This window comes from Elephantulus edwardii, unplaced genomic scaffold (assembly GCF_000299155.1).
Source record: "Elephantulus edwardii isolate Elephantulus edwardi_28Jun2011 unplaced genomic scaffold, EleEdw1.0 scaffold00067, whole genome shotgun sequence".
In the NCBI taxonomy this organism is placed as follows: Eukaryota; Metazoa; Chordata; class Mammalia; order Macroscelidea; family Macroscelididae; genus Elephantulus; species Elephantulus edwardii.
The window spans coordinates 4,104,240-4,116,067 of record NW_006399817.1 but is presented as its reverse complement, the minus strand read 5'-3'; the positions used below and the strand labels follow the sequence as shown (position 1 = coordinate 4,116,067).

The 11,828-nt window shown below is 38.9% G+C and overlaps 1 protein-coding gene across 1 annotated transcript in view; it reads right to left on the bottom strand.

Annotated features, from left to right (window-relative positions):
• LOC102849216 (solute carrier family 52, riboflavin transporter, member 2-like) overlaps positions 1–3,085 on the bottom strand; it is a 3,743-nt gene extending 658 nt beyond the window's left edge. The window contains exons 1-2 of the mRNA XM_006888469.1: positions 3,065–3,085; positions 5–189 (exon numbers count right to left, since the gene is read on the bottom strand). Of these exons, the coding sequence (XP_006888531.1) occupies positions 5–189; positions 3,065–3,085 (206 nt within the window). The remainder of the gene's footprint in view (positions 1–4; positions 190–3,064) is intronic.
• Positions 3,086–11,828: the final 8,743 nt, after the last annotated feature.

Here is an 11,828-nt window from a genome sequence, read left to right as displayed (position 1 = left end):
CCGCTGGAGGTGAGACCCCATGTCCCCTGAGGGTGCAGACGGTGGTGGCAGCAGTGATGGCAACAGCAGTAGGAGCCCTTGGAAGGCAGTAGCTGAGGTAACCAGAAAGGCAGTCAGTGCCCAGGAGAAGGAGCTGGCTGAGAAGCGCTCTAGGAAGTAGTGGGGGGCGCCCAGGGTGCCATTAGAAAGCTAAATTTTAAAAAATAATAAAAGTCAAGATTTTTTTAATAATAAAGAGTCAAATGACTGGGGAGGGAGAACCACCCTACACAAAACTATGTGTATAGATGCTCTGGTGGTTCAGTGGTAAGGAATTGTGCTGTCAACCCAAAGGCATATGGTTTGAATCCATCCACTAGCTCTTCTACAGGAGGAAGATGGGAAGACTCTTTCTGTGTGATTTACTGGCCCTGAAAACCTGCCGGAGGGTCAGCCGTGAAGGAGTCTGTTCTGATTTGACAACACATAACAACAGCAACAACAGTTTTGTTCAAAATATGTATGCACATGTGCGTGCACACACACGTACTATACTCGCTCATTACCATTGAGGAGGAACAGAGTCATAGCTGACCCTCCAGTGCGTGTGCAGAGGAAGTAAATCACACAGTTATTTTGCAGAATTTTCACCCCTCTAATAGTGGTGAAGACGATTTTCAGTTGGCATGTTGGGCCGAACTGTCTACAACTGTTCTTTTGAGTGATGTGATGCAGTGAATTATTTCATAGTCTTGGTGATGCAGTGAATTATTACAAATAGTCTTTGTACCTTCTACCCAATGACTGGGTAAGTCTATGCAAATGTGAGGTGATTGTGGTCCGTCAATGAGATTGGATAGCTTGCTAATAATGTAAGTAAAGTACATGGCACTTTGGGGTGGGGCATGCAGATAAGGTATATGGACATTAATATGCAGATTGTCAGGTTTGCCATTCTACAAAGCTTAAAACAGGCCGTCTCATAGGCAGAAAGGGTGAACCTCTACTATTAATAAAGAAGAGCCAAGTGTGCAGTGCATCAACCGGGAGACTGGCGGGGGACAGTATGGTGAACTTCCAGAACTATCGAGTGAAAAAACTGAGTGTTTTCCAGCACGAAGCTTCATAGTGTAGTGAGTGTCATCAGGCATTTTTCAGGGAGCTAGGTTCACTGACCTAGGGAGCTAAAGCTGAGCACTTTGGTCCTGTGCTTGCTAGTGATTGGTGCATTGCTAACCTCTTAAATAGAATCTCTATTTATAAAACAGCCTTGGAACACTGGCCCAAGCAGGGCAGAGAACAAGACTCTGAGACTGAGGTTCTGAGAGAGGCTTGCCTTTGGGCATGAGTGAAGAAAGTGGCTGCTCTGATTTAAACACTGCATCTTGAGTGTTCTTGCCCTTGAGTTGTAACTTGTTACTTTCCTAAAAATTTCCACAGCTGTGAGCATTGTCTGTGAGTTCTCTGTGGCCTTTGCAATGAATTGTTGAACTCAGCAGAGAACCAGCAAATACAGTGGACAGTTAGTGTCAGACTTGGTAGAAATGTTTGGAGTGTGAATGGTGTGTCTGGCCTTATAGGAGTCCACATTAGGCTGCTGCGACTCATGGCAACTCTTCTCCCCTCACGTGAAGCTAAAGAAGGTGAGCTGATGCAGCCTCCCCTATGTCATTTTTGCAAGAGGATAAACTAGTTGGTACCAATCATTGGCTGAGATGCCAAGGAGAAAACCAGAAGAACTCAGAAGAAGAATAATCAGTTGTTGTTTCATGTTCAGTACTGCTGAGTTGACTACGACCCACAGCGACCCTGTGAACAGCAGACCCTGCCCTGCCCTGTGGCATCTTCATCCTTTCTGCTTCCCTCAAACCCATTGTTACAGTCTCTCTTTCCAAGCAGGTAGTCCTTTTCAAGGACTGACACCTGCTAACAACAAGCTAGCTCAATGTGAGACAAAAGTCTCATCATCCTTGCCTTGAAGGAGCACCCTGGTTACACTTTCTTCAAGACATACTTGGTTGTTCTTTTGGAAGCCTGTGGAATATTCAGGACTCTTCTCCAACACTTAGGGAGCTCTGATGGGCTGTTGATTATTGTTCTGACCCCACAGGGTCAGAACTGATTTCCATCTAACAAGGAACTCTGGTTGCTTAGTGGCAAGGAATTGGGCTGCCAACCCAAAAGCATGTGGTTCAAATCTACCACCTCCTGTGTGATCAGCTGCTTCTGAAAATCCACTGGAGGGTCAGCTGAGTTGGTTCTGACTTGAAGGTACACAGCAACAACAAGGTTCCAATACTATTACTCAAAATGCATTGATTCTTTTTCTGTTATCTTTAGTCATTTTCCCAGCTTCAGGATGCATGGTCTCAGTTGTTGTTAGGTATTGTTGAATCAAGTATGTCCCATAATAAGCCTCTGAACAACAAATCTGAACCCTGTCCTATCCTGTACAATTGTCACAATCTCTGACATAACTGAGCCCATTGTCTTTGTATCAATCTACCTGGTTGAGGGTATTCCTCTCTTTCACTGACCCTCCACCTTTTCAAGCATGATGTCCCTTTCCAAGGAACAGCTTCTCCTAGCAACATGTCCAAACTAAATGAGATGAAGTTTTTGTCTCCAAGGAGCACTCGGGCTGCATATCCTAACCCTTGACTTTGGGTTTGGCCAAAGAGAGTATTAGTGGATGTGGCATGAAAGAGGTTTTAAAAGGAATCAGCCTTCAAGCATTAGTTACTTTCTCAGACTGAGTTTCAGCATGAACATACAGGCCTATAGCCCAACCAATAATAGCTGGGAGCAGAGCTTCCCAGTTTTGCTTATCCTAGATCAGCCGGACCAAAGTCAGTCTTGTGACTAACAAATGTGAGACCAACTCCTTGTTGTTTTAAGCCATTACATTTTGGAGGTGATTTATTATGCAATTTTATTTAGGCTGACTGGACTTAGTCTGCTAAATAAGTCCTTATGGGCACATGCTGACTAGAAAGATAGTTCTGATCACAGCTGCATAATTAATGTGTGTAATAAGAGACGGTATGATGATAACCTGGAACGGAAAGAATATGGTAAGCCTGACTTTCCATCCTTGGTAACCCATGCTCGCTAATTTTTTTTTTTTGGCTGTAACATATTTATTCTTACAGTTTGTTGTGTACTGTGGAGTCAGAACGTCTCAGCTGCTCTTCCAGTGACTAATTTTTAACACAAGACAAGAGTAGTTTCTTCCCTACCTGCTTATAAAGAAATAAAGTCCAAGGTTACTTAGCTCCTCAAATGAAGGATTATTTAACTAACATTTTAGATCCAGGCTCACAGTAATTCAGCTTGTTGTCAATGGCTGATTATTGAGTGAGCCACCACGAACAGCTTCCACATTGTGAAGTCCAGACAATTGCATTGACTCTGGCTTCTCAGTTAATCTAAAAGTTATGCCAAAAGCAAAGCTTTTAGCAAAGCAGAATACTGGACAATGCAGGGGTCATGATAGAGAAGTATAGCAGGAAACTTATCAATTGAAAAGATACTAGGCAGAGATATTAGCTGTACTTTGTTTTCTGTCCAAGAATTTTGCACTCTGAGAGTTCCTTGAAGCAGGGCTGTGTTTGGATTTCAAGATAGATGTGTAGCTCTGAGTCCCTTTCTCCTCTGTGCTTGACTTCTCTCTTGGATACTTTTCTCATGTGAATCAACTGTTAATGCTTATTACATGGCTTAAACACAGACCTATACTGGCATTCTCAGAGAACAGATTCCAGCTCATTAGAACTTTAGAGTTATTTAGTGCTCAGATTCCTTCACAGAACAATTAGAAAATTAAAGTCTAGTCAAATGCTGAACAGAAAGTACACCTAGAAAACAGCAAGACGGGAGCCAGAAGCCAGACCAGCAACATTTCCGTATACACCGTACAATGATACCAAAGGATTTGTTCCATTCTCTTTGAAAGTTAATTTACTTGTGGGAATGATTTGTTAGATTGATGCATCTTTAAAAAAATGAGAAGAAGGGGAGCCCTGAATTTTTGTTAATGATAATAAGATGATTTGGAAAAAGAAAATGATAATGGTTGCTCAACATGAAAAGTGCCACTGAATTATACATGTAAAAATGTTGAATTGGCAATTGCTTCATTTATGTTTTTACCATAATAAAAAAATTATAAAAGTAATAAATTATCCATCTTGAAAGTACATAAAGGTGCAAACAAGAAAATAAAATCACCCATAACCCCATAAGCCAGACATAATCGTTGCATATGTGTTTTTGTATTTCTGAGTTCACAAGCAAATTGGTGTTTGAAATACAGGCCATTTCACTTAAACATTCATGGAAATAATTTTTCTTTGTCATTTTATAGTCTTCAAAATTACCCATTTTAATGACTGAGAAAGAATTCATCATGATCTATTCATGGGTATTTATTTTTCATCCAATTTTTGCTATCATAAATAACATTGTAATGAGATTCTTAGTATAATTTTCTACAAGAGGATTAAAAGTTACTTAAGGAGTTCTCATATTTCATAGTGAGATGAATATATTATATAGTGCTCTTAATATGTAAGTGAGTGTAATGCTTTGATAAGCACTGGAGAGCTCTGGGGACATAGTCTCAACCCAAAAGCTGTGTCTGCACCAGCAGCTCAGTGGGAGAAAGATGGGCAGTCTCTGTCCCTTAAGAGGTACAGCCTGGCACAGTTCGAATCCACCAGATGCTCTGCCGGGGAAGGAGGGACAATCTCCTCCTGTACCAGTCAGATCTGATTTGACGGTACACACACACACACACACGAAAGGGAAGCCCAATGGAAGATTGCTATTGGAACCAATAGCAGCAGTGAGTTGAATTGGTAAAGACTAAGAAATAATTTCCTATCTTTTGACTATAAAGCGAGTTCCATTCCAAGGCAGTCATTTGAAATGTGACCAAAAGCTTGTATTCGACATTTTCCTTGCAATAAAAATTGGGGTTTGTTAGTAATAGTGAAAGATTGAAAACATACATTACAGTTTATTCCTCTTATAAAAAGTGGAAAATGTTGCTTGTGGATTTAAAAGAAGGATACAAATTTGTATGTATAGTGTGAGCGTGAGTACAGAAAGCAATGTACACAGACGTAATGTTGCCAAATATTAGCACTTTATATTTACATGGCAAGATTGAGGTTTTCTTCCTCCTCAAAATTTTTTGTATTACCTGAAATATAATACTTTTATATTGAAAAAAAAATTGTGTTGCTTATCTTATTAAACTCACATATCAGAGATGAAGTCACTTCCAGGGAGGGAAGGCATGGCTGGTGCCTGTGGCTTCTACTTCCTTCCTAGCAGGACGTGTTTTGAGCACCATAAAAGCCATATCCAAATGCTCGTAATACTTTAAGCAAGTTAAGTGCTTATTTTTTCATTCTATTTAACCTAATCTGACTTCTGGTTTGATTTTTCTGGGTATATTTTTCCTTAATTTGATTATCTTTATTTTCAGAGATTTTGATGCATTTTCCCAGAATGAATGGAAATCCCTATCTTGGATTTAACTCCCCAATTTTTCCTCTTTGTTTTTTTCCCAAATATCAGGTAGCGTAATTTTCCCAGTTAGTCATTCTCTATACTTATAAATGTATTCTATTCAGATGTCATTCACATACTATAAAACTTATCCTTTTAAAATGTGCAATTCATGGTTCAAATCTTCCAGATGCTCTGCTGAAGAAGGAAGGACAATCTCCTCCTGTACCAGTCAGATCTGATTTGATGGGACACACATAAAAAAATAATAAAAATAATTACAAAAATGTGCAATTCAGTGGATTAAAGAAATAGTGTTTCATGATTTATATGAAGGTTTATACAGCAAATTAGTTTACCATTCTGCACTTTATGTAGAAATTATGCTGTGACATTGACTGTAATCTCCAGTGTGTGAGCATTCTCCCCTTTTCCACTTTTGATTCCCCATGTTCCTTCACTTAGTTTCCCTGTCCTTTCCTGCCTTCTTAACTTTGTTTTTGGGTAAATGCTGCCCTTTTGGCTTACTATAGTTGATTATCCTGAAGGAGCCAATTTTATTCAGGAAAATTTCTAGGTCTCTTTTTAAGAAAATGTTGAGGTTAGGTGCTATCAAATAAACTACAACTCAAAACAACTCATCGACTAACAAACCTGAGTCTTGTCCTGTCCCATGCCAACCTCACCATCTCTGGCATGCTTCAGCCCGTAATACTTTAAGCAATTAAGTGCTTATTTTTTCATTCTATTTAACCTAATCTGACTTCTGGTTTGATTTTTCTGGGTATATTGTTCCTTAATTTGATTATCTTTATTTTCAGAGATTTTGATGCATTTTCCCAGAATGAATGGAAATCCCTATCTTGGATTTAACTCCCCAATTTTTCGTCTTTGTTTTTTTCCCAAATATCAGGTAGCGTAATTTTCTCAGTTAGTCATTCTCTATACTTATAAATGTATTCTATTCAGATGTCATTCACATACTATAAAACTTATCCTTTTAAAATGTGCTCTTTGAGCGTCTTCCTCTCTTTGGCTGACCCTCACCTTTCCAATCATGCTGTACCTTTGCAAGGACTGGCCCCTCCTAACAACATGCCCCAGGTATGTGAGATGAAGTGTCACTCTCCTTGCCTCCGAGGAGCACTTTGGTTGCATTTTCTTTGAGACCTATCTGTTGTTTTGGCAGTCCACAGGATATTCAGTATTCTTCTCCAACACCATAACACAAAGGCATTGATGCTTCTTCTGTCATCTTCATTCATTGTCCAACTCTTAGGTGCATAGTAAGCACCTGTATCATGTGCTCCTTAATCTTTAAGATGATATTGCTACTCTTTAGCACTTTGGAGATGTTCTCGACACCAAGCAGATTTTCTCAGTGTAAAAACATTTTTTGATTTGTTGACTGCTGATACCAAAAGTGTAGATTATGGCTCCAAGTAAGGTGAAATAATTCAGAACTTCAATCTTTCTTCATTTATCACGATGCTACCTATTGGTCCAGTGGTGAAGATTTTTGTTAAATGGTACTGAGATGTAGTCCATTTTGAAGGTTGTAGTCTTTGATCTTCTACGGTAAGTTTCAAGTCCTCTTCACATTGTGCAAGCAAGATTATACCATCTGTATGATGCAGGATACTGCTGAGTCTTTCTCCAATCCCAATGCCACATTCTTCTTTATAAAGCCCAGGTTCTTAAATTATCAGTTCAGAATATTGATTGGAAAAAGTATGGAAAAAGGATACCATGTCACTCCTTTCTTGATTTTGAACCATACAGTGTTTCCTTGCTCTGTTTAGACAATAGATTCTTGGTCTAGGTCTAAGTTTCACATGAGCAAAATAAAATGTTCTGTGATTCCCATTCTTCTCAATATTAACCACGATTTTTTGTGATCTACATGGTCAAATGCCTTTGCGTAGTAGTTAGGACACAAATAGACACCCTTCTGGTATTCTCTGCTTTCAGTCAAGATCCATCTGATATCAACAATGATATGCCTGGTGTTATTGGCCTTTTTAAAACCCAACTTGTATTTCTGACAGTTCTCTGTTGATGTACTGTTCTAGTCATTTTTGAGTAATCTTCAGTACACATGTGATAGAAGTTATATTGTTAGATAATTTCTACATTGTGTTGGATCACCTTTTTGGGGAGTAGGAATAAACATGAATCTCTTCCAGTTACTTGGCCAGGTAACAGTCCTCCAGATTTCTTGGCACAATCTGGTGAGCACATCCTGGACTATGTCTATTTGTTGAAATACGTCAATTGGAAGTTTATTAGAGACAAGGAAAGGCTCTTGTAGAAGAATTGGAGCAGGCTGCAGCCAGGAATTTTGACTCTACTTTAACTACTGTTGTTGAAGCTATCAAGTCACTTATAACTCATAGCCACCTTAAGAACTTTAGATATGAAGCCGTTACCATCACTGTGTCAACTAATTTCATTGAAGGTCTTTTTTTCCCCCTACTGACCTTATACTTTACTAAGCAGTATGTCCTTTTCCAGGAACCTGTCCTTCCTGATAATATGTCCAAAGTACATGAGGCAATATCTTGCTATCTTTATTTCTACGAAGCATCTTGTGTGAACTTCTTCCAAGACAGTATTTTTTTTATTCTTCTGATTGTTGTTGTTAGGTTTTATCTAGTTGATACAACTAGTGATTCTACGAAAAAAAAAAAAAATCAAACTCTGTCCTGTCCTGCACGGTCCTCATCAACTCTGATATACTTGAGTCTATTGCTTCAGTCACCATGTCATTTTTTCTGGTTGAGGGTCTTCCTCTCCTTTGCCGACCTTCTGCCTTTCCAAACATTATGTACCTTTCCAAGGAATAGCTGCTTCTAACAACATGTTCAAAGTAGGTAAAATGATGCCTAGTCATCTCCAAGGACCATTCTGGTTGCACTTTCTCCAAGACATATCTGGTCATTATTTTGGTAGTTCATGGTATACTCTTCTTCAATATCACAACTCAGTGGCATTGATTTTTCTTCTTTCATCCTTATTCATTTTTAAGCTCTCAGATACGTAACAAGTGATTGAAAAGACCGTAGCCTGAATCAGGTGCACCTTATTCTTTACTCCCTCCTTCAATATTTTTATTGGTTTGTACATAATAATTCATATACATTTGTTTCATGCATGTATATTGTGTTTTACACAAATTTTCATTTACATTTTGTTTTGTTCATGTATGTACATTGTGTTTTTTGCAATTGTTCACATATAATGTATTTGATATAATTACCCTCTTTTCAAGTATCCATTGAATTTTTCTTATTTCTTCACCACCTCATCCACTAACCTCTGCTATCTTAGTAATTTTTTTCCTTCCCTTTTTCCACCCCTTTTCCCTTTACTCTCCCTTTGAAACAGCTTTCTCAGTTATCCCTCTAATTTTCAATAGTGGTCTTATGCAGCATTTGTCCTCACAAGACTGAGTTATTTCACTTAGTAAAAGGTGATTATGCCTAATACAGGGTATGATCTTTTCAACTGCTTGATATGCATCTCAGAGCTGGACAATGAATAAAGATGATGGAAGAAGAACCAAAGACTTTGAGTTGTGGTACTGAAGAAGAGTATTGAACATACTAAGGACTTCCAAGAGAACAAATAGGTCTGTCCTATAGAAGGTGAAACCAAGTTGTTCCTTGGAAGCATGATTTTGAACCTCCATCTCATATACTTTGGGCATGTCACCAGGAAGGACCAAATCTTGGAGAATATCATGCTGCAAATGGGAAGAGGGTCAGTGCAGAAGAAGACCCCAAATGAAATATATTAACACAGTGACTGTGGTAATGGGACCAGGTGTGTCATAGATGGTGAGGTTGTTTCAGGATAAGGCAAGGTTCACAGCTATTGTTCATAGGGCCAATGTAGGTTGTAGTCAACTTGACAGCATATAAAAACAACATGGCCTCTTCTGTACCTAGCTTGAATTTCTAGCAATTCCCTGTCAATGCATGGTTCTAGCCATTTTGGGATGATCTTCAGCAATATTTTGCATGCACATAATATGAATGATGTTGTTGTTAGATGCTGTCGAATCTTAGGCAACTCATAGCAAGCCTATGAATGAAAGATCTGCATAGCAAATGATTGAAAAGGCCATGAACTGAATCAGGCGCACCTTAGTCTTCAGACTGGCATCATTGCTTTTTGGTATTTGGAGAGATCCCTGACAGCAGACTTGCACAATGTGATGTCTCCCGATCTCCTGACTGCTGATACCAATGAGGTTGCTTATTGATACATGATTCACTATTCTTTGCCAACACCATACCTTAAATGCACAAATCAATAACTTTTCTAAATTCTTCATATCCTATCTTTTTGATTGTAGACATTCTAAAAACCAACAAAGTAACCCCCCCAAATAAAAAAAACCAAAACACCCACCAAACCCACTGCCATTGAGTTGTATCTCACTTATAGTGACCCTCCTTTGGGTTTCTGAGGCTGTAAATTTTAAAGAGAAAGAATTGCCAATATTTTTCTCATGGAGTGAGAAATCCATCAAACTTGCTGTTAATAGTCCAACACATTACACAGTACAATTTCCTTTCAACTCAAGGACTACTTAACTCACAGGTATCAAGATGAAATTGACTTATAGTTGACTCTTGGATGGCTTTTCAGGAGCCTGTAAATCATACTGCAAGGGATTACTCATCTGTCTCCAGTGGAGCCACTGATGGATTTGAACTGCCTGAGAAGCTCCACCTTTGTGTTAACAGTACAACTCTCTACAGACTAAGCCACCAGATCTCCCTCTAGTGGGTAAAAGTTGATATCTCATTATTGTTCTTATTTGCATTTCCTGATGATAAATGCTATGTCTGTTCCAGTCCAGTGTTCATTTTTAAATGGAGTTGTCTTTTTATTATTGATGGTAGTTTTCTTTGTATATTCTAAATGCAGCTCTTTACCATATATGTTCTCTCTCATTCACTGGGTTATTTTATTACATTTTTATGTTTTCCATTGAAGTATGAAAGTTTTTAATGTTTATAATGTCAAATTTATTACAAATTGTCACATGTAGTTTTGGTGTCATATCTTTGTCTAATTTAAGTTTTGGTGTTGTAATCATTACAGAATTTGTCCTACTAACCCAAAGACTGCACCTCTCTGGTGATATGAATTCACCATGATTCCAAAGGAGAAAAGCAGGCAGTCTTCTCTTGTGTGAATTACACCCCCAGAAACCTGCTGGAGGAACAGCTGTGAATTGTTTCCCACTCCACGGCAGTGAATGCCATCAAGATTTACTCCTGTTATTTTTCCTAAGAATTTTATAGTTTCCCCTCTTGCACTTAGGTCTGTGATCTATTTTCTTTTTCTTTACAGTGTGAGGAAGGGGTCCACCTTCATTTTCTTGTGTGAGATCCAGTGTCACAGCACATTGTTGAAAAATGCATAGAATTGTCTTGTCTCCAGTTACTCTTAGACTGAATCAGGATTGGGAGTAGAATCTGTCCAAATCATCAGTGAGAAGAAGAGAAACAGTCAAATCACTGTGACTACTTCCCTCCCCAGTCCTTTAATTGTTATTGTGGTGTGCCCTTGAATAAATTCTGACTCATCTAGACTCCATGGAACCGTCCCATAGGATTTTCTAAGCTATAATGTTTCATAGAGCCAATTATAAAGCCTTTTGTCCTGCAAAGTAGCTGGGTGGATTGATCCTTCAACTTTATAGAAGTGAGTACTGAGTCATCACCATCAAGGCTCCTCTAATTTTTATGTACATAAGGACTTTCTAGAATTTAGTTCAGAAGCTTTGCCCATGCTAAGTATGGACTTTGCCAGGAGTTGGTAGTACCTTGGTAACCTTGCATCTGTTTCTATTGGCAAAATAATAAAACTATGCCCCACTCATAATGCTTTAGCACATTTATAAGGAATGTTGTAATGTTCTGGAGCTCAGCTGTTGCTACTGTGAAGAGTTAGGGAAGGAGAAAGGGAGGAGCACCAAGGGAGTTTAAAGTGTGTGAATGAATACATATCCAGTAAAGAGTTTAGTTATAAACCCATAGATTTTATCAAAATCTAAATCCCAAACAAGAAAGCTGGGCTTTGTCTATCCAGCCATTTCCTCCCATAGCAGGAGGCCAAGTCACTTAAGACAGAAAAGGGGGGGGCAGGGGGAGGGAAGGAGGGAGAGAGAGAACACACCACCACCTCCACACCTTTTTGGACCATGAAGTACACAATGGATTCATTGATGAGAACAAGTTAGTTCAATTTTTTTCTTTACCTTGCTCCTGGGGAAAACCCCCAAAAATCTCCCACAAAAACAGGGTTGTGGGAAA